The 27,770-nt window shown below is 44.0% G+C and overlaps 2 protein-coding genes across 2 annotated transcripts; one reads left to right on the top strand and one right to left on the bottom strand.

Annotated features, from left to right (window-relative positions):
- Nucleotides 1–122: 122 nt before the first annotated feature.
- Nucleotides 123–19,452, bottom strand: alpha-Man-Ia (alpha-Mannosidase class I a). Its single transcript, XM_084591986.1, has 10 exons — nucleotides 18,530–19,452; nucleotides 13,904–14,122; nucleotides 11,916–11,996; nucleotides 11,385–11,479; nucleotides 9,590–9,807; nucleotides 8,646–8,761; nucleotides 7,487–7,595; nucleotides 5,258–5,377; nucleotides 3,485–3,657; nucleotides 123–2,825 (listed from the first exon to the last, which is right to left on the bottom strand). The coding sequence occupies exons 1-10, from the start codon at nucleotides 19,067–19,069 to the stop codon at nucleotides 2,586–2,588; spliced, it is 1,911 nt and encodes a 636-aa protein (XP_084448112.1). The 5' UTR covers nucleotides 19,070–19,452; the 3' UTR covers nucleotides 123–2,585.
- A 139-nt stretch (nucleotides 19,453–19,591) lies between these two features.
- LOC146208220 (ubiquitin-conjugating enzyme E2 J1-like) lies at nucleotides 19,592–27,153 on the top strand. Its single transcript, XM_084591995.1, has 8 exons — nucleotides 19,592–19,754; nucleotides 19,910–20,003; nucleotides 20,081–20,154; nucleotides 20,225–20,356; nucleotides 21,371–21,455; nucleotides 22,260–22,365; nucleotides 24,043–24,169; nucleotides 24,890–27,153. The coding sequence occupies exons 2-8, from the start codon at nucleotides 19,973–19,975 to the stop codon at nucleotides 25,367–25,369; spliced, it is 1,035 nt and encodes a 344-aa protein (XP_084448121.1). The 5' UTR covers nucleotides 19,592–19,754; nucleotides 19,910–19,972; the 3' UTR covers nucleotides 25,370–27,153.
- Nucleotides 27,154–27,770: the final 617 nt, after the last annotated feature.

Consider the following 27,770-nt stretch of genomic DNA (forward strand, 5'->3'; position numbering starts at 1 on the left):
AACTCGAGACAGGTAGAGTGTCGCTCAGCTAGGGTCCTTCCATGCTCAATGCTATTAATTCAGCGAGAGACAACAGCATATACACTAATTATGCACCATGCAGCACACTAGTCTTCCACAAATTTGAAGAAAAAGAAAATTTTAATAAACAGGTAACCAAGCTCATCAAAGGAAAAACTCTAGCACACAGCAAACAGATGCTACATCACAAATGTGATAATAAAACATACTATGCCCTTCAGATCTACCTACAAGTAATTATAAACTTTTTTTTTTTTACTATACTATACTAGGTGCCTCCTTTCATCTATTTTGAGTGTGTGGTGCAACATATTTGCATTTGGAGAAACCTGTTTCGTTTTTTACTGAACATTTCAATAAAGTTTTCAATATTACTGCCTGGGTACACGTCCCATTCAAGCTATTTATGTCTAAAAAAGCATTGACAAGTTCTCTAATATTCTTCGGTATCGACACCTATCTCCATCTTCAAAAAACTACTAGTATGTGCACATTCTTAGTTTACATGTGATGTGTCGTGAATGAAGAGAGTGAGCAAATCACCAGACTTTTTCTAGTAGTCACCTACCTAAAGGTTGCACTGTCCAATAAGCACTGGAAACATCAACAATGCACACTTCTAAAAGGGCACTGTCAGGCTTGAAATATGCTACCAACAGTCCAGAAGGAGGAGGACAGCACAGTGATGCCCTTGACAGCATTGAATTGCTTGTGCAGTCCCTTCATTAAAAACACCAACACTCCCGAGTGCCTGTGTTCAGTGAAGTACACAACAAAACACACTGTGGCAGCATAAATTCACTGTTAACACCATCAGTGCACAGGTAAACACAGCATAGCGGAAGAGCTTTGTACAAAGAGGCCTAGACACAGTCCAGCTCAATAAAAGATAAATCTGCGGCCCTGTAGTTCTCTGGTGAGTAACACTTGTCATCAGAGTATGAACCCTTTCGGTAAAAAAAAATGTAAAAAATGAGTCATTCGTATCTCCAATTTCAGCACAAAGACTTCGACAGCACATCACACACTGCTCTGAACAGGCACACAACTGTTATGAGGTGTCGGGGAAAGAGTAAGAGGATCGCTAATACTTGCTACTGCATGCTGAGATGGTGCAACGGTGCGGCTACTATGGTGGTCAATGTGCTACAAGAACGCACCCTGCTCTCTCTTGCAAGTTGTGCTCTAAATGGAGCGCAACTGCAAATGGCACTAATTTTTCGTTGATCATATGTCCAAAACCTGCCTACAGTTACAAGGTTACTGCAATACAGTCATTCCTCTGCCGTACCGGGGCAAAGAGGTGGCACAAGTTTGGTGAAATCTGCACAACACGCATGGCTATTCATTACCTCACTGAGTACCACATGTTGCATTTCCAAGCCATCATTATTTGAGATGCGAGATAAATAGAACATCAAGTCTGGTAAGCAAGAAAAGAATACTGATGGAAACGGCAAAAAAATAAGATTCAACTACTCAAACTCACAAAAAGAAGGCTGTTAGCAGCTACCTTTGACTTCGCTTCGAGAGCTTGATGACAAAGGTGTGAACTGAATAAATGTGACATCAGATGAAGAGAACGAGCAAACCCTGAACCTGTAGTAGAAAAAGGTAGATGGGATTTAGTTGCGGCCACCATGTTCCTGAGACCATGCGACGTTTGTTTCGCTCGGTTCATGTGATGCAGCATCAGCAGCTTGTGCCAGTAGGTTGTAAGTATATAAACAGTGCCCATGACTTTCTCCATTTCAAGGCAAAAGCCAGAGCACTGACCTCTGAGCTCAAAAGCCGTGCGGCTGCAGTAACTAATGCTCAAACATCTCTCCTTATTGCAGCATATGTAAAAATAACAACAAAAAAAAAGTCTCAAAATTGCCTGCTACTAACCAGAGAGGCTAAAAGTAAAAACATAAAAAAAACTCTCACACCTTTCACCCTGTCCACACAATCCTATTGTCTCTCGTATTATATTAAATAAACAGCTCTGAACTTCTCGGTCACAAATGGAAAAAAAAGCAAGAACAGGGGAACCTGTAGAGATATCACTGGGAATGTCACAGCACTACGGCACTGAGCCGGAGAAGCACTGCGAAAGAGCACACACAGGTTGTCCATGTGTCACGCAGGTCACTATAAAAAAAAAGAAATGGAACAAGAAATGAAGGTCCCCAAAGTAACAAAAAGTGTTCATTGCAACTCTCCCAAAGTAGAAGACGATGACCTCCTAGCCGCACTTCGGTGAGGTGCGCTAGCGGAGACTCACTCAACGCGGTGATCGGCTGCACCCACATCGGAGGCCTGCTCGGGCAGTGTCCCCTTCCTTTTCTTTTTGCTTGGCCTACTCACCCTCACTAAGTTCTCGTGCAGTTCCTGAAGCCTTGCAGAAAAACCGACACTTCTCGCCTATTTGCATTTTGGTCTACGGCTCAGTCACTAGATGCTCGTCCCACTCAAAACAATGCCGTGCTCCGGATGATAGACCTGCGTGCCCTCTTCGTAGGTGCCGCACTGGAGCGAGAAGAAGGAACGACATCGGAGCGATGAGGAGTTGACACACCCGATCACCTGATGCTGGGCCTGTAAGAAGGGTTTCTGTTCTTGACGGGCAGCGGATGAGCTTCCGTGTTGAGAACCCATTGGTCGAGCGGCAGCACCGAGTCATCGGAGAAGAGAAGGTAAAGGTACTTGAGTGTCTCCGCGAGGAAGAAGCTTTGCTGGACATCGTCCTTGGGCCCATCCGTCTGGTAGACGTTTTTCAGGCCGGTGTAGCCGCCTTCGACGCGACAGTGCTTTTCCAGGGCCTGACAATGAGCGAAAAAATTCTCATTTTCACCACGCAGGCTCTCGATGCAACAAATTAATGCACTTAAAACTGAGTCATGACATGTTCAGCATGAGGTCGCAAGTGAAAGCTTTGCTGATGAGCATGAAGACACGGAGACATGAAAAATACTAACAGCACTAAAAATGGTCACACCAGCCTCCAAGTGAAAAATATGAACTAAGCTCAATTTTTTTGATAAAAAACTCCAAATCAATTGGTTCAAATGGAACCCCCCTCACTAACAGCACCCCCCACAAGAGTGACCCATATATTCGCCGCTCACATGAGCCACCAAAAACACAGCCAGTTCATCAGTAGTATAAACAAAATAGAGGGGAGACAAATTACAGGCTCCCCTCCTAAATAATAGCAGAACGACCTCTTTGAGGTTGGCTGATACACGAGAACTTGATTCTTTTTCCCCATACAATTTCTTTCTCATTGTGCAGTTTAAAATGACCCGTTCTTCAAAGAAACAAGGGTATCTCGATGCTCGTAAAGAGTATTCCTTCACTGCACACCATGACAACACACCACTGCCTATGTATAGCAAATGCAAGTAGCCCATTGCGCACATCAAAAAGAAAGAGAAATCTGAGCAACACAGGTGCACGTGCACGGCAGCCAGGCACTCACCTGTGCTGCTTCCCATCCCCAGTCACGGTACTTTTGGTCCTTGGTCAGCCTCCACAGGTAGAAGTATGACTCGATCACTTCGGGCCGCAGGATGTAGTACTTCTCGTTTTGCTTGGTGGCTCGAGCCTCCAGTTGTTCCGTGAATCGGAAGGACTCTGGACCGAGCTTGGTTGCTGTTCGAGAGAGGAGACACAACCTTTCGTCCACATCACGTGACGGTAATGGTGTTCGAAAAACTGACGCACACGAAACATTAACACAAAGTCCTCAATAAAGAACCTTGTGTCAAGAAGGGAGTGAAGAAAAAAGAAAAAAAAAAAAACTTGGTTATTGCAAAAGTGCTATAACCAACAGTTGGAAAGCTGCACAAAAAGGGAGACCTCCTGGCTCTCAATCTCACCTAGAAAAGAAGGAAATTGTTTGCTAACCTTTGTTTTTAACAGCACTTCTAAAAAGCATTGCAAAAAGCAGCACTCTGGAGTTCCTACAGCATTCACAAAAAAAAAAAAAAAAAAAAAAAAAAAAAAAAAACCTGGCGGACAGTTAGGCTCTGCCTTTAAGATTACAACGCGACGGTGCTGATGGCTTGCGTTGGAGTTTCCCTTTCACATACATGCACTTGTGCAATTTGCTACTCGTTTAATCACTAATTGCCTTGATTTATGCCTCTATTATCTCACACATACTCATTAGCTACCACAATGTGGGAAAGACTACAGGACATAGCTGCTATAAAGCCCCGCTTTAAACGAGTCGTACAAACGTGCTGGTGAAGCTAGGGAACTGTTAAGCATTATTGCACAGCGTGGAAAACGAAGACCAGGGAAAAAAATGTTTCTTTTCGGTCTTCGTTTTCCAATGTGCAAAATGCTGCACTCCCACCAACTCACCTAGTATTAATTTCTAGGGAAATATGTCAGACTCGGAATGAAATAAACGCAGGTTCGATTCTCATTTCACTCTCCTATCTCAAAATGAGAGAAAACTGAGTTGCCTAGAGCTCTCAACTTGATCATGTGGTCCTGTGACATCACACTGCCAACCTGCTGGCCAAACAGTGCCCGACAATGTCACCTGCCAACAACCGCCTGCCAGAGGCATGCTCATGGATTTTCCCTTACAATGTTGGCAATGACATCATCATCATCAGAAGCAGCAACCTGACCATACCCACTGCAGGGCGAAGGCCTCTCCCATATTCCTCCAAATAACCAGGCCCTGTGCTAGATGCATCCACTTGACCGACGGGAACTTCTTAACCTCAACCGCCCACCTAACTTTCTGCCGCCCCCTGCTACGCTTTTCTTCCCTTGGAATTCAATCTGTTGCCCTCAGCGACCATCAGTTATCCTCTCCTCACATTACATGTCCTGCCCATGCCCATTTCTTCTTAATTTCCACTAGAATATCAGTAACTTGAGTTATTTCTCTGCCCTGCTCTGCTCGCTTCCTATTTCTTTATTTTTATTTACTTATTTACAGACATACTGAGGACCGTGGTTAGGTCCAAGCAGGTAGGGCACTATACACAGCAAAGAAACAAGCAGATAAAATTATTAGCAACATACAGCATAAACGCACTAGTCATAATCTGCGAGTGCTTGCAATGACAGCGCTGGCTTTTGTGTAGAACAGGGTCCTTAATGCTCTTACATCAGTAACCAAAAAAACAAAGCTTTGTATAAGCATGTAGTACTGTCCAGTGCCAGCCTTTCCAATGGAAGGAAAGACTGGACCAAGTTTCCTTCGAAAGTTGGACAGCAGAACACTTACGTGTCCTGTCATAGGACTCGTGACAAGTGTTGGTGAGGTTCTTCGCTATGTCCATAAAGTGTTCCTTTGAAACAGATGGGTCATCCGCAAGCACCCAAGACATGAGGCCATAGAAACCACCTGTAAGGAACATACAAAAAAGTCTGAGGCACTCAGATGATGAACAATGTGCGACCCATGTCCATGAAATCAGTGAGGCAACATAGTTTACAAACACCAGAGATGTAACACAAGAAACTATCTTATGATATCAGCTCCTTGCTTAATGAATAATACTGAAGGAAATGAACTTCCAAAAGTTCATGCCATCCTGAAGCAACTTCAAAAGCTGCCATTTTCCTGTCTGAAAGCTCATACCTGCTGGTGAAATGCTTTATGTGGTCGGCTACCCAAATGTGATCATGATAGAATATACTATTATAGTTTTCTTTTCCTGCTGGGCAAAGGACAGCGCCATCCAGAAGGGCACTCGTCATGACAGTGATGCAGGCTACGCAATGGGTTCTCTCGACAATGTGGCTCTGACTCCATGTGACATATCACAGTGGGCATTATTATGAAAAGGGTGGCAGGACGGCTAACACTGCCACCTTATTAATGCTTTAATGTAAAACTCTCAAAACAAAAAATGTGAGAAAACTCGCACCAAATCACAGGTTATCACAGTCAAAAACAAAATGAAAATAAAAGACAAGGGGCAGACACACGGCCAAATGAAAATTTAAGAAAAAAAATAAATTACACACAAAAAAAAATATGGCCGATTTGGAAAGTTCATTAAATACGAAGTAGGTGCATAGCACCGCTTATCCCCGCTATACTTTTATATTGAACGGTATGTGATGGTTTCTGAAATTTCTCGGTTCCCCAACGAAGTACCGAATAAGATGCAGCCGAACTGCAACGAGAAATTTTGCTGCTTCCTAATTAACCAACCACATTCGTTGATGCAAATTTGCTCACGATAAGACGGTGCCTTCACCGCAGGAAGTTGCACAGGCGGCGTCTGGACCGCAAACGAAGAGGCAACAGGCCGTCACAGGGAATATGTGCGCGACCGAGACATTTCTCCAAAAGGAAGGCCGGCTTGTAAACACATGCACACACTTTTTCTTGTAGCAACCGGCCACTCTTCCCATAATTCAGTCGGTTTAGCGCCAACTGTCCAAAGTCCAGACAAGTTGAGCCAAACGCCACCCCACCAAACTAGGCTGCACAGTCTTCGAGCTTGCCGCACGCAACAAGACACAAGACTCGACGCTTTTCCACCACTTCACTTGTCGATGATTATCCTTTGGCCGCCAGCGACCCACAGCCCCATATCTGGGTGCATCATGCTGTCACTCCACTTAGCTCTGGCTCCTCAGTGTTAAGTCGCTTGATCCGGGCGTCGCCACTTTCCCTTCCTCCCCTTCAAGTTCACGGAGAGATGGATAGACAGAGAGAGAGATAGAGCGGCTTCTACTACAGCTCTGCGGCCGCTCACCTCCTCAATGCTGAGCCGCGAGACGCGCGTGTAGCCACCTTCTCTTTCTCCACTTCAAGATCACGAAGAGAGAGAGTGAACGGCTTCGGACAGACATCGGCGAAATCCGTGATTGCGGCTAGTAGTGCTACGCACTAAAAAAATGGTACAAATGACAAGTGGGAAAAGACAGCAAAGAGCCTCAAATTATTAATCATTATCAAAGAAAAAAAAACATGCTACATCCATTGTGCCTAGAAGCTTGAGATGTGCCCGCAGGTAGCCAGGAGGAAGGAATGTGCGGGGAACTGTTGGAAGAAATAGGAGTCGAGAAAAGATGACGAGCGAAATAAAAAAAAAGCGAGGGGGAAGATAAATGGGTTGAAGAACGCAGAACGCTATAAGAGAAAGAAAAAGAAATGTGGGCCAGAGAAAAGCAAAGCAGGAAAAGTAACCGGCAGGGACAAGGGATATGACGAGTAACCAGTGGAACAAAAGAAAACAAAATGGAGAGGTATCATCGCCGAAGCGCAAAGCCTCCACCACTGGAGGCTGCAACCACAGGCTGTACAGGACTGATAGAGAGTAGAGGAAAAATTGGCTGAATAGCTTCGAAGTTCTTCTAAGAATGCGGTATATATTCATGCAATATATATTGCACTGAACTCGTGCAATATATTTAAGCCACCAGAGAACCGTCATGCACCGCATGCGTCCCCATCCTAGCTTTCTCCACATTATGAATGTGGAGAAGGGATGCATACCAGCAAAGCAGGCCAGGTGGTCCATCTTCGCTTCGATCCGGTCATACTTAATTTCAGCCAGGTACAGGAAGCCACTTCGAGACTGCAGCAGCATGCGTGACTCGATGGCCTGGACATGAGACAAGAAAGCACCAGGGCAGTGCTAATTCAGCTAGTGAGCTATACTGCGGTAAATGGTGAGCCAAAGAAGTAAATAAGACAAAATTAAAGAACAACAGTGGATGCACAAAACTGCTGCCGATACCACTTTGGTTCCATGTAGCCACTAAATGAGCGAGTCAACCAAAAGAATTATTTTATACGCATTGCAACTTTAAAACCTAAGTAAACCTTTTACAATTTCACAGTGGCTTTACTGATAAATTCATAGACTAAGAGAGAGAGAATATAAGCATTATTTAGAACACGATGCAAATGCAAACTAGCACTGCACAAGCTCGAACTAGCCCAAAAGCCCAAGCCTGGCCTGGGCTTGGAACCGTACACAGAGGGCCTGTGTCCAGCTATTGGTTCAATGCTGCATGGCAGAATACGTATAGGGTATTCTAGTTGCCACAAAATGGAACGTCATAATGTCGGCTAAGAGAAAGTTCCTCAACTCTTATCTGTGTAACTTTTTCCCTCTACTATTGCTGCCGTGGTGCACTGCACCGGATGCTGCACCACATGGCACCAACAGTGATAGCCTATAGAGCCTCTGGCCTGCCATGTCAAATGTGCATAGTATGAATTCTGCACTCTTCCTCCAAATGATAACACACCCATGGTATACTACGCAGGACATATAATCTGCTCTGATGAACATGAAAAAAATAGTTTTTTAAATTCCTTCATCCATAAAAGAAAAAACTGACCAATAGTTGGTTAACTAATTGAAGCCTTCTGGCAGCTTTTGCAGGGTGTGTCTAACTTACTTCCCTATCCGCTGGAGAAGGCAGGACCAAAGATCTTGCTTTCAGGAGGTTTACAACGATAGGGGTTCATCACGAACAACACGGTGTGGCTAGGAAGCCACAAAACCCTTGGGCTCTCAACTTTAGACAACGGTTGCACCACCTATTCCTGGTATGCACAATGTAAGACAAATTGACTGCATTGCTGTCACCACAGAACATGTACACCGGTGCGTTAGTGTGGTAATTAAATGGCTGTTACCAACCTTGACAGCATCCAAGAGGAGACGCTTAGCCTGCACGTCTTCGCCATCAGATTGAATCCATGCCTTCAGCAGGTACTCATAAAAGCTGTCACCAAGGGCTCCCATGGACATGTGGTCTGCACAGGATAATGACCTGGCACTCGGTTCCTTCCACAGACAATATATGTTGTTTAACGTCAAATTCTCTAAGATCTTTCACAGTTGCCCAAAACTTAAGTAAGCTGGAACCAAGCTTTCAACCCAAGATAAGATTGTGGCCAAATTAGTGCTGCCACACAAAACAAAACTTGGGAGGATAATTTATGTGTGTACCACATTGCAGGCAATCAGGCAATGTGTAGAATTCATACAACCCTACCATAAATATAAGCACTCCAAGAAGGAATGCAGCTGCGACAAAGGCAAACAAAAATAATAAAGAACACGGCAATATTAACATTCTCAAGCATTACATGTCATGCATTATGTGATGGATAAGGAATACGGCCTTTTGTTTTTCATTCACAGTTTAAGAATAACTTGCCAATGTATATTTGACCCATTTTACTCTTTACAGCTCTTCCCAAAGAAGTGTTCATTACAAACGCCTGGACACAGAAAGCAGCCTATTTTAAACAGTTTTTACTCCAGCAAACTTGTTAAAAGTGAATATAAGAATCAATTTCTAAAGATGTACGCGAATACCTCATGTCCTTATTACTAAAACTTCCCATACTTGCATTCTCCCTGTGGATTTGCTGTTTTTGACATGACAGGTTTGTGAATAACAAGCTACCGGTCAAAAACCCCAACACTGAACCCACTCTTCAGCTATACTTCGGAGAATGGGGCTGGCCAAGTTTTGAATTCTGTTATGGCATTCGCTCTGACACCATTTAATTCACACATTGGAATGTACAGAACCTTCCTTCCGACCAGTTAAAAACGAAGATGGAGTGACTCACGCTGTCCCCAGCGCCCCGTCTTGGGATTTATGTAGTTTGGGTAGAGGCCCTTGGGCTTGTCCAGGTCAGCAAGCACTTGGCGCACTCGATCCACCTTCTCCCTGAAGACGGGGTTGCCCGTGATGTCGCTCAGGTAGGAAAACTCCAAATGCATGGTACCCAGTTCAGCCAGGATGGAGCCACCGCTCGAGGCCCACGCATAGTTTTTGCTCACTCCCCTGAACAACAGTGTGCAGGAAACATCATCATCATTGTTGTCATCATCACCATCATCGTTACCCTTATCGCCCTCATTACAGGACAAAGGCCTCCCCAATATCCCTCCAACCAACCCTGTACTGTGCCAGCTGCATCAATCTGATCTGCACGAACCTCCCAATCTCATCCGCCCCCCTAACTTTCTGCTGTCCCTTGCTATGCTTGCCTTTCCTTACCACACATCACTATATCAGCAGTCCTCAACCTTTTCAAAGCCTCAAGGAATCCTAGTGGCTTCCAAAAGGCGCCGAGGACCTCGTATTTTTTAACGCCCGTCTCTTCTTTTCTGATAGGTAGGCAAAAAAGAATGTGCAGTTGAACAGCTCCTCAACAAAACAGAGTAACTGAAATAGGGTCAAACAGCTTGCTGTAGTAACTGCAGTGTGGTCAATGCCGAAGGAAAGAGGGTAAAGAAAAAATTGGGGGATGAGGCATACATGGATACTGCTGCTTGGGAAAGCCAAGGAGCTCTTCAAGGGTTCCATGGAACCTAATCTGAGAACCTTTACACCAGATGTAGGGCTTCACACACCTAGAAAATGCTTGTTCAAAAACATTGCTATCGGCCAGAAATGGAGCACACACAGTGGAGGGAACAAGCCCATGTCAAGGGCCAGAATAATAGATGAAATTCTTATTGAAAACAGACCGGTGAGAAGCCAGGAGAGAAAATTTAAATACTGATTACTTCAAAAATCACTTTTTCTTTAGTGTAAACACTACAGATTGTGAGCTTCTACAAGAATCTCCAAGTTTTGCAATCTGAAAGGCCTATAACATTTTATTTACCCTATATATTTTTGCATGGCTTACAAAAGACATTCTTGAAATGGCGGATACATTTCCAGTGCATTTATTTGCCAGTTCTCGGCTGGTACAGCAAACCTTTTGAGTGTGCGGTACTACAAGGCTAAACACTCAACCTTGGCGCAAATAACCGTTTTGTAAATTATTTTTGAGTTCGAACAGTGTTTACTTGCATAACGAATTATGTATGCCCCCTTCCGATTTCTGGGAAAATGTAGGAAAATTTCAGGGTTCATTTATTTTGTTGCATAATAAAAATAACAGTAAATAACAAACAAAATAGCGAGCGCATTCATAATGCGAGCATACACAATACAAGCAGTTGTTGCACAACTTAGTCGTTCCCTTTCTCTTCATTCCCAACCGCATAAATACTCAAGAGAAAAGATGGCTTTGTAAGGTTCAGATGGTTTAACATATTAAATTTACTGAGGGCTATGACGGACGCCACTGTGGCGGGCTCCGGAAATTTCGACCACCTGGGATTCAAGCTCACTGATATTGTACTGCACATGGGTGCCTTACTTTTCTCCTCTATCAAAAACCCACCACCGTTGCCAAGATCAAACTCGCGTCTTCGGAGTCAGCTGTCAAGCCCCCTGGACATCAAAGAGGGCCTCAGATAAAGGAAGCCCTAAGCCACACTTTAGAGAAGTTTGTCTCGTCACTTCCCTTTCTAGCATGCTTCACAGCAAAGCAGTAAGCAAAGTGCAGCAAAAACAGAACACACGTTTTGATGTTGATGAGGGCATGAGGAATACCCTTCGGAGTGTTGAAAGCTGGGAGTAAGAGGCGAGCAATTTCCTCCGCCTTGTCCTTGAACATCTGCGGAGGGCACAGAAAAGGAGCAGTCTTATGGGGCACAGCAGAGCACACGTGTTGGAGCTCAGCAAAGTGCAGAGTATGGACAACTTAATACACACTGCACAAATGTGCATACAAAGGCTAGGAAGAATAGAAACTGTGCAACAAGTTACAAGCCTAATGGCAGCTTTTCCTTGCGATCACACAATACAGAAGCCGGGAATTCATATTCCACAGCACTTATCAAAGTCCACAAGCATGTTTCAAGATGTACGTAGATTTACATACAAGAGTAGCTGTAAATTCCAGAACTGCCTCTCGATTTTTTGAAGGCATCAGGTATGAAAACCTAAACAAATGTCCTAATTGTGCTCTGTAACTGCAGTTTTTTGTTTTGTCGATCTGAATGCGGTTAAAATATCCTGAGCTGAAATCGGTAGAATAATGCAGTACTTACAGAGTCGCCAGTCAGAGCGTAACATGATAACAGGCCACCGACAAACCGGATGTTGGTTTCGAAGACTGAGATGTCGGAACTCTGCAAACAGAGATGACAGGGCGCTGTTAGAGGGCAATTATTCAAGGATTTAGGTACAATTCAAATAGATATTTGCATTATCTAGAAAAACTAAAACAGCAAAAAATAGGAAATGGAAACTGAAACGCAGTTTTTACCGTATCATGACAGATTGACAAATGATGTTGTGTTTTTTTTTCAGAGGGACTTATGCCGCATGAAACTACTAAACTGGTGATAGTAAACTACTACCTTCAATACTTACTTGTCTGAAATGACCAAAAACGTAAGCGAAACTTCTTTTTCTCAACAATCACTGAGCACATACTAATGTGCGGTAGCTCATGAAAACATAAACACAAGGTTGCTGACATTAAAACTTCGCTTGGGACGAAAAAAATGTCACCTGGATGTGAAATTTCACGCGACAGATCGCAAAGGTCAGAGCAGAGAACAATTTTCAGCACAACGCTGTTGTCTCGGAAAAATCCTAGCGCTGCTCATTGATGTCAGAGACAAGAGCACGAGATACATCTTAACATATGAAGAAGCATGCACGAATGCCGCAGCTGCATCACACACAGATGCCAATCACGAGTGATAAAAGCAGCAGCCATGTTGCCAAATCAGCAATAAAAGCCATGTCATCTGTCTATCGCTTGAATGTGACTTTGCAATATGCAAAAATAACACAGCTAGACAGATATCAGCAAAGGAATCCGATAGACATGATGGAATGTTTGTTTAAGAATAAAGGAAGAAAAACTAAACATTTTGACTGCATAATGTAAGGCTGCTGCTTCTTGAAAAAGAAAAGAAAAAAAAAAAGTTTCTTAGGCAAAATCAACAAAAAAAGAGCTTAATGTTGTGTAATCTTAAGCAGGCTTGTGTTCGAAAATAAAAGCTGCGGCTGCATTCCAGAAATGCCAAGAGCATACCAGGATAAAGGCATGTCTGCTTGCTGACTAATGATAGCAAAAAAAAGAAAAAGAAAAAAAAAAAACTTGCAGGCCAGACATGGCACTTTTAACAGCTGGAGGAAATTTCAATGTCATCGACTGCTCATCCTAAAGCAACAACAACAAGTGAGGATATGAAAATTATTATTTTCAATTCAACGCACACACACAGAAAACACAATGCAGTTATCACAACTGAATATATCTACTCTAGAGAGAGTATTTCTGAAAAGCAGCGAGCGACAAAGTTGATGCAGTGCATTCTTAGCTCTCAAGTTGATTGATGTTCTAATGTGAGACCCAAGTCAAGTTTGATAAGCTGGGCACAAACAGAAATTTCAAGAGTTTCCCTTTACCACAGCGATTTAGCGCACGCAGGAATCAGGTACACATTATATGACAAAGTGGGCAAAGCACTGTTGTTAACCAGTTCACAAACCAGTGGAACTATAATTATGGGCACCTAGCCCACTGCATACATCTCACCCCCTGACAGCTTTTCACCTTACCTAAGAAATACAGGCTTAACAACTGTTAGCAACAGGAAACATTAAGTATGGCAGCAATTATGTGAAACGTTGAAAAAAAGAAAGAAAAAAAAATGCATTGTGCATGTTTTTTTCCTGCACAATGAAGGTTTCTTTATACATGTAATCTTTTCAGACTGAGCTTCATCCATTTTTTTTCCCCAGAAAAAAGCCACGCTAAATTTTAAGTTGCTCTACTCTAAATAAAGATATCCAAAGACAGCTGCTGAATAGTGCTATTAAATTTAAAAGCGAGAGTAAACAATGGGTCATTTGATTCAGCATTCAGAAGACTAGGATGTTCATATACCCCTAATTCAATGATCTTCCCTTTTCACTTACACTAGTTTAACATTCACATCCTAGTTGACAGACAGTACAAGCTAACTTGAAAAAAAAACTTGGCAGCAAATTTAGCAATAGAGGTGGTAACGACACAGACCACGTCATTGAGGCTGAGGTTCTCGGCCACCCAGTTGCGTGCTCGCTGAAATTCCTCGGCCATGCCCATAAGGTAGAGGGTGTCCATGCCATCCACAATTGTGGCGCCCATGGCTGTCTTGCCAAAGATGCCCGCTGAATGGCCTTTCTTGGACACGGGCCTCAGCTCATTCTCCCCCCAGGCGTAGCGCTCATAATTGTCCCATGCATGTTTCATCATCTGGAAAAGGAGAAAAGAAATGCCCCTCTTTCTGAATATCAAATGTAGGTGAAACATTCATGCTAATGTCACCTAAAAGAAATTAAGACATGCTATACCCAGTATCACTTCTGTGCTGGCATAAAAGCCCTCAAAGTTTTGGGTCTCTGTGTCTCGTTTGTACTATAATGGTTGCAGCTGTTGGTTCTCAGACTGCCCTTTCGAAGCAACCACATATCTCCGGTGAAACTTTTGCGGCTCTATGGAAAGATGGATGCTAAGTTCCTCTACAAACTTCAAATGAATCTTACTTATAAAGATGGCTTAATGAAAACTGAAGAGCACCACATTTAGCCCTTAAAACACATAGCAGGACTGCTTAGTAATTCAATCATAGTGACATTTAGGTTGTGTACATATATATTTGCATACCACGACACACCGCTGTACACAAAATCAAGGCAACCACACGATGGAAAGCATTATAAACATAGAATGTTAGTAGCAATGCACAGGTTTCATTGCAAGTACTATTTGTAAAAGCTTTGTCTAAAAGAGAAAAGCACTGAAAGTGGGTTGTACAGACAAAATAACCAAACCAGTCTGAGAAAAATATAAACAAAAATACGATTACCCCATTCACATCAGCAATCACTTTTATATCTACTCATGCCAGCAAGCATCATCGCTCTATGCTCTAGCTGCAATGGCATCTGCAGTTCTAGACATAGACTTTAAAAATCCGTCTCATTTGGAAATCAAATCAGGGTACTACTTAAATATGAGTAATTCTTGGTTCAATCACTTTTATCTTGAAGAATGTACAGTGCCAAACTTCTCGATAATTTTCCTCACGATAGAAACTGCGTGGAGAATGCATGAAGGGTATGAGCATAACGATTACATTGCATGCAGTGCAAATTCTTAGATACGTGTTTCCGTTTCAATGTTCTTTACAACCTTGTACAGTAATTAACCGTGAACAAGTCCCAGCTCTTAACATTTGCCATGCTTTCTCCCTCCCTTCTGTGGTGAAGCAAGCCAATTAAACTCAATGAAGAGCATCAAGCTCAATTGGAAGGATTGCCATGCAGCCTCAAGGAATGGGGGACCTTAGGTACGTGGAGGACAGTGCCATAACTGGCTAGCATGCCAGAAAACAAGGGTCAAAAGAAAAGGCCGACACTACAGACGCTGCAGAGGCCCTCATTACATTTCCAATCAAAACACAGGTCATACGTGTGTTTTAATTAATCTGAAAACGAGGCAAACAGTTCGCACACAAAAAAAATTGAACAATTTGATAAGAGGCATTGCTTGTCAAACCGTATGCAAGAATTAGCAGCCAATGCATTTCGCAGCTTTTTAACTGAAAATGAAAAAATTCCAAGGCATCTGACCTAGCAATGCGATGAATGTAAACTAACAACAAATGGTGACTTCAGTTTGTTTCTTCCTCACGTCACAGTCAAAGGCCAGTTAGCAACATGTTATTGAGTAGATCACAGAGCTAACGCATTAAAATTCTCAATATGTTGCAGATAATGAAAACTAGTAACTTCCAGACAACTGCAGTTGTTGTGGTTAAAAGAAGTACTACCTAACTTTCCTTTACAATACTTTAGACATTACCTTTCTCAAATTAGCTTAAAAGCTGAACCGTATTTGGTACTGAAAGAGGAGGAAGTAGCATCCTTGAAAATGCAGCAATGGTATGTACGGCCATTAACAGCATGGTTTTTTTTTTTTGTTGCTCTAAACAATTTCACACACACACACACACACACACATGCGCACGCACGCACAAATAACAAAAATATGATGCACCACAACTCCAAAGATTCCTTGCATTATGCAACAAACTACAGCCCATGACATGCTCCTACTAACGCCTTGAATGCTGCTTTGCCAGTGCTCGAACTCAAAGATAATTTTCGCCTCAAGGCATTATGCATGTCTCAAAGTATTGCACAGAAATGAATAGAGCACATCAAAGGGTACATTAGGCAGGATGGCATCATCAATAGCAGGTGCTGGCGTTGTTGCTACGCAGAACTTCATGAGGAAAAAAAACACAATTTTGAAAAGGGCTGAGGCAAGAAAATCATCACGGCTCACAATTGGCCTTGAAAAAGTTGACAACATTTAAATTATAATCCATTCTAGTCATAGACTATGCAGTTAACAGCCCCAATGCCAAGACAGGTAATGTCATGTAAGCAGTACAATACATAATGAATTAAAGAACAGAATGACTAAATTATATCTCTGCAAGAAATAATAATCCCAATTGTCACAGCTATCATTATTAAAAAAAAAAAAAAAAAAAAAAAGGTCTGATGTGATCCCTTCTTGGATAGCAAGAGTGCAAGAAAGCCAAAAGTCTTATGTTGAAAAGAAGATCCGACAACCTTACTTCTGTCAGTTTAGTTTTTATGCTTCATCTGGTAAACTTCAGAAGCAAACTTATATATCTGGTCTTCGCTTCAGCTGCAAAGGTCACCAGTTCTCTGAAAGGGTTCTTTAAAGGGGTGCCACGAAGGCAAGATAATTGCTGGAACCATTTCGCAAGATTACGATCACCTGCAGCCAACAGCTTCTGATAATCCAACCAAGCTGTGCAAATTTGTGTACGGTGATTTGCAACAAACAGATGGTGTTTTCAGAGTTTCACACAAGGCAACGTGGCTATGTACACAGCAGCTGTCTCGCTGGGCTCTTCCTGCCACAGCTGCAGTTTACCTTTCTAACAACAACATGAAAATGAACACGTGTCGAGCATGTCGCACACACAACAATCGGGTGGCCCCGCATCTAGTAAAGCAAGTCAAACCTGTGGCTGCTGGGCGATACTTGACAGAATGAAGTGGATAAATTAACTGTGCTAAACTAATAATGCTCCTTCTCAAGGCTAGCTAAACAGACAAGAGCAAAATTTCCACTCTCATGTCCACCTGAACAAGCTATGATTCCTCCCCAGTGCAAGATTTAGAACAGAAAAGACTAAACAAATGTGCGAAAACTGCCTTACACAAGGATGATCAGAAACAGTATAATGTATTTCCAAATAGACCTTCACATTTGCAATAAAGACTGGGTAGACAGTCTCACTATAGCCTTGTTTGAAAAGGTCATGCAAATTCCCCCAGCAACAAGACAGAGTAGAGTTGCATAAAAAGTTGACATTAAAGCATTACCACCTAATATGGTGCCAGCAACTCTACAACATGCTGTCTTCTTTCTTCGTTTCAATGCTTCCATGCAAGTCAGCATGACTGTCTTCCCTACCAAACCATAGGATCGCTTTGTGGCTGGCTTTCTACTATAAACGATGGCATAACAAAAGTCACTGCAATGATTTCCCACACCTGCTGTTGCTGGAAGATCCACAAGAGCTTAAAAGTTATGCCTTCATTATGCTCTAGACGTTCCACTTCACATTTTCCTGAAATGCCCCATGTTCTATCGTGCTAGGCTGGTGGCTGCTCGTGACATTTCCGGTATCCTGTGCTGCATATGCTATTGTATATGTACCGTACTTGCTTTAATGAAGTACTGTACATATCCCTAAGCTTAGCATAAAGTCTAACCTTTACAGCACTAAAGTAGGCAGGTCCTGCAACTAACAGATAACACTCGGAGTGAAGTAGACCAAAGCAACATCAAGAAAACCCATTCGAGTAACATAAATGTAAGCATGTGTGCACAAATAGTAATTCAACTTCTGAAAATGCTGAGCTGAAGTTGAAGCGAAATATTTTATGAGGAGATACAAGGATGACCTGAAAGCCCTGAAAGGATGACCTGCAAGTAGACAAGCTGCCTCTTCAAATTATTTTGCGATTACATTCCGATACAGTTGTACAAAGAAGGTGGTCATGGTCAGCAGTGTCTGCCTTATCTGCGCAGACTTTTTATTCTAAAAGCTTCAAAGAATGACAACTTGTATCCATTCATCATAGTTAGCCCCAAATCAAACATATAAACAAAATGAAACATGCATAGAAGAAAAAGGCACAAAATAAAAGCTGCTAAACAACTGCTTGCTGGAGGAGTCCCATTACATTCCCTATCTCTATCTTACATTCATGTACGCGCCTGCTTAATCGTAGCTGGGCATCTGAACTATCAAGAAACAGCACCCCAATGTGAGGCTGTGAATGCAGAGGCGCAAATAATAAGATGGGAGTGACGTAATTCCTAGAATTATATCGGCTGTTCTGCTAGTTTCTTTCCCAGAAAGGCTGCTGCACGCCGGAGCGATGTTGAAATTCCTGATAACCGCTTTACCAGATTAGGACAAGATGCATGGGTCGGCGATGCAACGCGCCAGCAGCTCGCATGGCGCGAAGCGCTCTGTTCACTGAATGCTGGCTGGTGGTGGACGAGCCCATCACTGATTCGACCAGAGCACCAGGCCACACTCACCTCTCGAATTTTTTCCCTTCTTTTGAGGTTCTCCGCATCTCTCTGGGCATCGGGTGCATGCGAAACCTGGGGCTTCGCGTCTGCAGCGAGTTCACCAAGACTCTGCTGGTGTTGGGGTCGGGCGATTGTAGAGGGTCTCTTGGACGACGACGCGGGTCTGGCTTCGTCAGGTTTGGCCACCTGCATGGGAAGGCCTTGGCCGAGATCCTGGATAATCTTCTCCTGAAGCTTGTTTCGGTCCTCGGCCTTGTGCGGGTCTTCTTCGTCGGCGGCGATGCCGTTGTGACGGGGCACGTTGTCGTCGATCGCTTGCGGCGGCGGTAGGAGAAGATCTGGCCCAGCGTTTTTTATGTGGCGATATGCGTTGGACGCTCGGAGTTCAGGCAAGTAAAACACGGCCCCGATGCAAACCATCAGGAAGGTGGCCAGCACCAACACGACAATGTATTTCTCCCGCACTCGCAGCGTCTTACGAGCTGATCCGCCGGGCGCCCCGCTGATGTACTTGAAGTATGTCGGAAGAACACCGGCAGATGCCATGATCGGGCCTTCCTTGATGGCTGGGAACCGCCGCCACTCGTCCGCGACGGGAGTTTGCCTAGCTGCCGATGATGAGGAACTCCTACTCAATCGCCCCTCATCTCATGACGTAGCCCCAAAGCCGTACGCCAGCTGCGGCATCCAGCAAAAGCGGAAGCAGCGACTGTCTGCTGCGACTAATGGACTAGACCGAGGTTTCTAAACTGGGCACCGGACGCGCAGCTGATCGCGACAGTGCGCTACTGTTAAACGTCCCCATTCCAAGCAACACAAACGATAAAGGCATTCACGAATAGCCAGACGTAGCCATCAGCTCTCAGGTGCATGCTTGGCGGCTTGGCCTAGATTAGAGGAATAAGTATTCCGTTGAAAGAAACAACCTTGATGCCAACCAATACCGACTCAGCCGATAACTAGAGGTGTGGAAGCGAAAAATTTCGTTGAAGCTGTAAGCGATGTGGCGCCTCTGGCGGCGAAAATGCTTGCAGCTTGCCCGTGCCGATGACGGTGGCAACGGGGGTTTGATACCGTGCTCCGCGGTCGCGGCTGTCGAGAAACTTCCTCCTCAATTTCATGTGCTGTGACGTTCGTACCTCCTCGCCAGCGATAACCTTTGATCCGCAGCCAACAGGCTGTTTGTACGTAGTACTCCTCTGAGCACACAGGGAGCCAATCATCTCATTAGGTAGGCGGTATTTTGATAGCACGTAGCGTAGCCTCTGCCTGCCTCTGCGCTGCAGTAGCAGCCACGTCAGGTTTACATGTTTACATGCCGACTGCCGTTTTCGCTTTCATCAGTATTAAATCGACCTGCGGTTATTAACACCTCTTTTCACACAGTCCGATCAGGATCCAAGATAGCCAGGTTTCAGGAGTAAGTATTGCTGGGCTCGGCCGCTTGTCATGGAAGGGCAATACAATCTCCGAAGTCCAGGTGAGCTCGATTTTCCTCCTGCTTTGCAAGCAACGTGATCACCTTGCCTTGAATAAAAGCTACGAAACATTTTGCAGCTGTGAAGAGGCTTATGCGGGAGGCCCAGGAGCTCCACGAAGCGACAGAAGAATATTTTGCGCAACCGCTAGAAGTAAGGATGGTCTCTACCTACGGCTAGTTTCGAGGCACGCCTTGTTGCTGAAAGTGAGTGTTCATTGTAGGACAACCTGTTCGAGTGGCATTTCACGGTTCGTGGACCACCGGAATCGGAGTTTGACGGAGGCGTTTACCATGGTCGCGTTATATTGCCACCGGACTATCCTATGAAGCCACCTAGCATTATACTTCTTACGGTAAGACCCGTGTTGCCTCATTGCAGTTAAATATTCCCCACTGTCATTTGGTAACCTTTCTTCTTCATCACATTATCAAAACACTACATCTTTGAGTTTGCAAAAGAACTGGCGTACTGTTTGCTGTTTTCAGTTACATTTGCTTTCGAGATAAGCTGTTAAAAATGCAGCAGAACTGTTGCTGCGGTCCCAATGAATGAAGCGGAATCTTCATACCAACCAGTAGTAACAATGTACTGTGACATTTTTTTGTTACTTGTGGACGTGTGTACTTGCACTTCTAGCTTAGTTTCACATGCGTTCACGTGCATAATTTGCATGCAGTGCTCAAAAACTGTTTAATAAGAGAAGGGGACACATCAAGAATAACATTGGGGTTGTCTGCGCACATACTAAAGCAGTGTGACTGCCTGACGCGAACTAATCATTGAAATGTGTTTAGTACCTGGAAGCATGCATAGCATATTCAAAGAAACTTCTACTAATTTTGTGTTTGCGGCGACAGCCATTACGAGTAATGAGTAGTCCTTCAGTTGTTCTACTTGCAGCTGGAATGAACGCTGTTAATTGTTTTTGCCTGCCAGTGCTAAATTGTTGAGCATTAGGAACTCCACTATACACAGACCGCATTTCTGTAGTCAGATGCAACTCGAATATATTTCCAAATGTCCGTATTCAAAGAATGCCCTTTGAAAAAGCGGCAGTAGTGCTAACCTTCTACAATGTGGCTGTTAGCTAGCCTGTACTTGCTAGCATACAGTTGCTAGCAGCTGTAGTAGGATCAAGCCAACTGAGTGCGTCATCGTGGCAATAGGTTGATGTCTTTGGCTGGAGGGTGTTTTTTGAATGGAATTTGTCTTCCTTCTTTCGTGGCTTGTAATCAATTACAGACTTGTTTGCGGTGTTGGATGCTAATCACAAAATTTCAAGCTTATTTGTTGCTGCTTTCAAATGCGTGCTGTGCATGCCGAATGCAGTTTCCAGTGTTAAAAAGCTGACTTTGCTTCACTATAGCCTAATGGACGCTTTGAGACCAACAAGAAGATCTGCCTCAGCATCTCCGGCCACCATCCTGAATCCTGGCAGCCGTCATGGTCATGTGAGTGCATATGAGCATTTGTGTGCGTTAACAGGGAATAATTTGTCTGGGCTGTTATGCAAGTTCAGTTTTGTTTCTTGCTTAGGTTAGGTGGATAATATTGACCATTGAATATGCTAAGCGTTTGTTCAAGGGCTCACTTTGGATTTACACTTGAGCTTATCACTTCTGCCGTTGCATTTCAACACATTGTTGCTCCTTGCATAGTGTGCTGTTAGTGTATTTACAATTGGTATGAAATCATTTAAACGTTTAATAACTGTTCAAGTTTAATGACAGCTTTGCTGTTGTTTTACAGTTCAATAAAATAGTGCTTAATTGTGCTCTAATGATGTCGCACTGTGTCAAAGTTAACCTGCTTGGTTTACCAGTCCTGGGAAATGTGATGAAAGAACTTTTGCTATTTTGAAGTTTCTTGGAGTGTTTGAGGTTCTGGCTGGACGCATCCATTTTCTTCAGTTAGGCTAGGTAGTTACGTGCACCTGCCAAGGTTTATTAATAGCCTAGTGGCTCCAGCTTACAGCTGCTTTGCCCAAAGTCACAGATTGCTGTACTGAGGTTTTGAGGAACATTGAGAGAAGCACAGGTGGTCAAAATTAGTGGACTTGAAAATCAGAACTTTAAATATGAAGTGCTGGCCCTGTGCAGATCTGTTGCAGTGAGAGAACTGCTTTTACTTGAACATGCAACACTTAATAGTACGGTTTCTTTGAAAGCTTCACACACAAAAATTTGCCAGTTCTGTCTAGTGCTAATTAGTATTGGAGTTTTCACTATTGTGGTCGCTCCTGTGCCATGTTGCAGTGCGAACTGCCCTGCTGGCGATAATTGGCTTTATGCCCACTCATGGAAGCGGTGCCATTGGGTCCCTCGACTACAGTCCTCAAGAACGCAAGCAGCTAGCAAAAAAGTGAGCGCATACCTCTTGACATGGGGTCATTGACCCGTTTTTACCTTCACGTGTCTAGGTGCTCTGGCAGTGCTTAATTTTTTCACAAAAAATTGCTTTATTGCTATGCCATGAATTTTTTTTTCTTTAGCAGGTGGTCTTTTTTTTTTTCACCTCTTTGTGTTGTAGGGAATCCCCCCCACTATAGTAGCTATGTCTTCAAGGTAAGGGGGATTCCCGTGAACAAATTGTACTAACACTTTTCCCACTTCAAGGCGCTCATCACTTTGGGCTCACCTTGCTGTCAGACAGCTGTCCTCCCTTGGCGGAGTGACTGGAAGGTAGGCAACACCCCAGGTTCGATCTGGGAAGCTTGACAAGCATTTCTTCAACTACGAAGCGTATATGAAAGCTTTACAGCTTTCCTTTGTAGCTGCACATGGGTAAACACTAATTAATAATTACTACTTAATCTTATTTCATTTTGTGCTAACTGTATATAACCACATGGCAACACTTTTGCTACCATTGCCAAATGCAAGCACCCTAAAACCGATAGTAACATGCAATGGCATTGTGAGCAGAAATCATGGGTTGTGTGACGTGACAAGATCACATGCTGTCTCAACACTGGCACGAGCTGCCAACTCAGGTTCCTCATTGTAGGTGCGAGGGTGGTATAGCAATCTATCTCCAGGGTTTCTTGATGCAGAGTCGGGCACGCTACACCTAGACCATGCAAGCATTGGTTAAAATGAAGCTTTATACCTACTTTGGCTGGTAGCCTATGGCCGGTAGCTGGGTGACATGGTAGCTTAGGACTGTGTGCTAATAGTAATGTGTGAGGTATTAGAGGCACACATAGAGGAAAGAAAAACTAGGAGGGAGCATGACGTCACGCGGCCAACCTTCGCAAGCCAAGTTTTTTCACTCTCCTAGGTAGACCCTATGTTTTGATGTCGGTGCGTTTTAGTGCGTGCGTCTGCCATGGGCGCGGGCGCACGGCTGTCTACGCGTGCTTGCGGACCCCGCCCTATAATGTTATACCTGTGCTACCCGCGCGGCGCCAATTAGTGTATTCGCGCGCACTCAGCGGTAATAGATATCGTGTGGTTTAACACGTAGGGACCGACTCGCTCAATTTTATGTTTTATGACTGGGCTTCATGGATATTGCCGCGCTCTCCCTCCTAGTTTTTCCTTCCTCCATGGAGGCACAGATGAAGGAATTGGCAATTAAGTGAACAGAACCTACATGCACGCTAACAATGTCCCACAAGAGGAGGCGCAGACGGGAGCTTCCCCCCCCCCCTGTGAGCCTTTACAAGTGGGCAGGGTTAAAGTGTATGCGGTGGGTCTAAAAGAGTCCGTCTATAGAAATTGCCCTCCTACTTGCTTACTTTTGAAGCTGGCCAACTCAGAAAATTTGAGAGGCCCCTTAGATCGCGCTTGTACTGTGTACGAGAAAATTATTGTTTGGAACTCTAATATAAATTGTTTAATGGAGTACTATAATGGCTTGCTAAGTTATTTGTGTACCGGTTTTCTCTTTGCTCAAGAGGAGTGGTGCTTTAGATGCTTACTTTATCAGAATGAAAGTTGTCTGCCATGTTGTAAAATGTGGAACTGTCCTGTGCCTCATCTCTAATTCCTGCTGCCTGTAGAAAAGAAAAATAATGACTTATGCCATCAATTCTAGATCACAGAGCTGGACATGTCCCAATTGTGGTCCAATAGCTAGGCTGCTTAAGGAGCGGTCGCAGGAGCCTCAGGATGTGGCCGGCGACAAGGAAGCAAGGGAACAAGCTGCCCAGATCATGTTCAAGGTGAGGGGCACGGCACCTTCGACAGCAAATGGAGCACAGAGTGTAAAACTGATGAATTCTGTATCCTTAGTCCAAAAAGCGGCACAATGAAGGCTCATTGGTTGCCATTTAGAGTGGACACCACTTGCGGTCGAGCTGACATTGGTTACGCAATTCTGTTAGTGCAGTTTTGTCCTATTTTAAGGAAATTTGTTTATGCTCAACCTGCATAAATTTAAAGTGTGCAACTAAGTTTATTTACACCTTAGTTTTGAAGTGGCCGTCATACCAAGAAAAGTTTGCTGGTCACTGTCCAGCTGGAGTGAAATAAATTACCTTCAAGTCGCATTAGAATGCATGTGCAACAGTATTTGATATTGCACCTGTGATCTTGGCCACAAATGCAGTCTTCCTAAAGGAAAAAAAAATACAGCCCAAGGAGTTTGATACTACACCCTGTAATAAGGCTTTTTGCACATCACGAGTGTTAAAAAGGTGACTAAAAATCTCGTCCTCGCCCATCTCAAGCATCAGTATCCTATTAGCTCTTCCAGGAGCCCCTATACAGAGCTTAGAAGAAAACACCTTAAGCTGTTCATTTTTGGCAAAGACTGTATATGCACACATTACATTATTGTTACATCGTGCACATTACAGTCTGCTTCAGTGAAATATAAATCATAGAAATGCAGTTACAATATTATGCAGTCTTTGATAATGTTCCTGTCTTGTACCGTGCAGGACGCCAGTGAGCGATCGACCGTGCCTGGAACAGGAGAAAAAAACAAAGTCCCGGAGCAGAAGGAACCAGCAACATTATCGCCACTCAGCGACACCAGTGGTGTGACACAAACGCCAACTGCCGCACCTACGACTACCGTCAACGCGGGCAAGGTAGCAAACGCTGCAAGCGGCAGCACCATGAGTGAGCCTAGGGGCACTGCTCTGTCCGCTCAGATTGGAGGCAGCACGCCTGAAGACACTCCGGAAGTCGTCAAGCGCCGCCTAGCGGCGGCACGAATCTTGGCTCAGCGTGCAGAGCGCCTGGCACAGCAACAGCAGCCTCTGGCAGTGGCTGCTGAGGAGAACGGGGCGGGCGCTGGAAACCAAGCGACGAGTGCGAGCTCTGTAAGCAACATGCGCCTGGCATACAACGCGGCCATCTGGCTCGTAGGCAGTGCTTTTGTAGGTCTGCTCATAAGGCGTGTCTTCTTCCTGTGATCACCGCATGTGGAGTGGCAGTTTGAACATGAACAAGGCTGTGCCGATTCCATCTGTGCAGTGATCGTCAATGCAAGTGCTGTTGCACCCTGAACTGTCCAGTGGTGATGCAAAATGGACTCTTGTTGTGAAATTGACTGGCATCTGTGCTGCGGTCGCCATTGTCCATTTAGAAAAAAAAAAAAAAAGGAATAGAAGTGACTGTAGTGGTGATTTGCCCACTGTTTGCCCTTGCGCTGTGATTAGGCAACTTGAGGAAGAGCGACCAGGTGACCATCTGTTGCCCCTTCCCCGTGGGATGCTGCATATTTCGAAATTCCTCACTGAAACCTTTATAAGTGGCTGATACTCAGTGCAGTGATGAGCTAAATAAAACATAGGCACTGCAGATAAGCTTCACCTTAGATTACGTCCAAGGAAGAAACATTGCATTGCAGTGTAGAGCCTCCCCAGTAATCTTTCAAGTCTTGCTAGGCTCTGCAAGAATTTAGCATTTATGAGTGCTTTTAGTGTATGAAAGTAGGTGCAATCTGAAAACATTTCGGGAAACAATAATGAAACATGGAATTCCTGCCGGTATACCGTGGACAGTTCATCCAGTTTCCTTCTCGCACAAGCAGGTCTAGCTACCAGTGTGCAATTTTTGAGACTGTCTTGAACAGTCTCGCGATAACAAAAGTGAATATTGGGACAGTTGTGAAGCACAGTGTAATTGGAACAGTTGAGTGGGTCTCTTTAGGAGAGGACACTAGGAATATGTATCTCAAGCAGCTGCACACCATTCATTCCACTGAGATACAATTTTCTCTTGTGAGCCTTCACTATTTTCTAGGGTGCACCGGCTCCATAAAAGCACCTTTAAGTACTGGCACAGTTATGGACAAATCGACCTGGATGGACTGCGACGATTGAAGCTCTCTGTTTGGCAAGGGGGTCTGTGTAGCCCCGAGAATTCAGACAACCAGGGGAACACTGGCACAAGAGTACTACGTGTGCCTCCGTTCAAGATTCTGTGACAACAACGTTCGTGAAGGCACGGAAGCAAAATATTTAAACATTTTGTGTAATCTCCCAACAAGAGCACACCCTTCAGCTTCTTTTAACGTCCATTATGCAGATTCACGCACAAATCTGTGTTTTCACGTTAATGTTAATCTCATTAGGATTCGTTTTTAGCAATCATTGAGTCGTCTCATGTCACTTTGTCGACAATAGTACATGGATACTAGAGTGTGGGAAGGGGGTGAGGGGGGTTGAGAGCGTAGCTGAGTGTAGAAACTGTTCATGCTTGGAAGTATTGAACCTCAAGAAACTGGCTGAGGGGCTTACCACCTCTTGCTGTTTGCCACTTGCCTTTGTTTTGACCTCTGCGCAAGTACACTGAGTAATGCGCTTCACCCTTTTATTGACCTCTTGCGACTTCAGAATGTGCCTCGACAGTCGGAGACATGGCATGAAGAAGGACTTGTCTTGACGAGGTTGTCTCCACTTTCAAGTTTTTGTTTTGTTGCATCTTACAGAGGTTTATTTTACGAAGTTATTTTTGTACCCACAGCCATTTTCATGGAGTTATAAATCAACCTTAGCTTGAAAGATTCTTTAAGTAAATATTTGAGAAATGTTAATTACAGTTACCTACCTCAGTTTGACCATCTCGTGTGACTGCAAATTCCTGGAAGTTGTGCTTTTAAGCACAAGCAGATCTATACCCCAGTGCAATGAGAAAGCCTGTATTTTTGCAGTATTTGCCACACATAAATAAAGCATTTTCCTCAAACTTCTAATCATTGAGAACCCTGGTTTACATCTGAAAGTTATGTGAGAAATGCAGTCAAAACAAACACTAGAATAGTGTTGCACTCCACATGCATTCTGCGTACAGCGAAATGACACCCCACACCATAGTTGGGGAGCCCCAGCCACAGAAAACACGAAGCAGCAAATGTCGACGAAAGCCAGATGGCTATGTCAGGGTCGTTGGAGAGTGGCAACGAGCAGAGCAGGATGAAGACGCCGCTCGGGGCATCACCATGACTCTCTTGGGTGGCCGAAAAGTGGACTTATGTTGTGTGTTGTGGCTGTTTACACTGTGCTTTTTGCCAGTAGAGCCAAACATTACAACTGCTCTGCCACCAAGTTTGCGCAGTGTAGGTTCCCAAGCATCAGGTAAGTGTTATAATAGAGTTGTTTAAGCAGCACTGCGCACGTCACAAATGGCTTCACTAAGATGCTCTTTTTCCACGGGTATGTGGGAGGGAGAGAGCACTGGAACAATCCTCCACAAGCAGTAGAGTTTTAATGCTAGTTCATGCAACAAAATCTGTTTTTTTAATTTCAAGAAGTTATTTGCTGCTCATTAATTTTCGCGACAAACTTGATCGGAAAGAAGCTACCATTGCAT

This window comes from Amblyomma maculatum, chromosome 1, assembly GCF_055883805.1.
Source record: "Amblyomma maculatum isolate TAMU_Amacu chromosome 1, ASM5588380v1, whole genome shotgun sequence".
NCBI lineage: Eukaryota > Metazoa > Arthropoda > Arachnida > Ixodida > Ixodidae > Amblyomma > Amblyomma maculatum.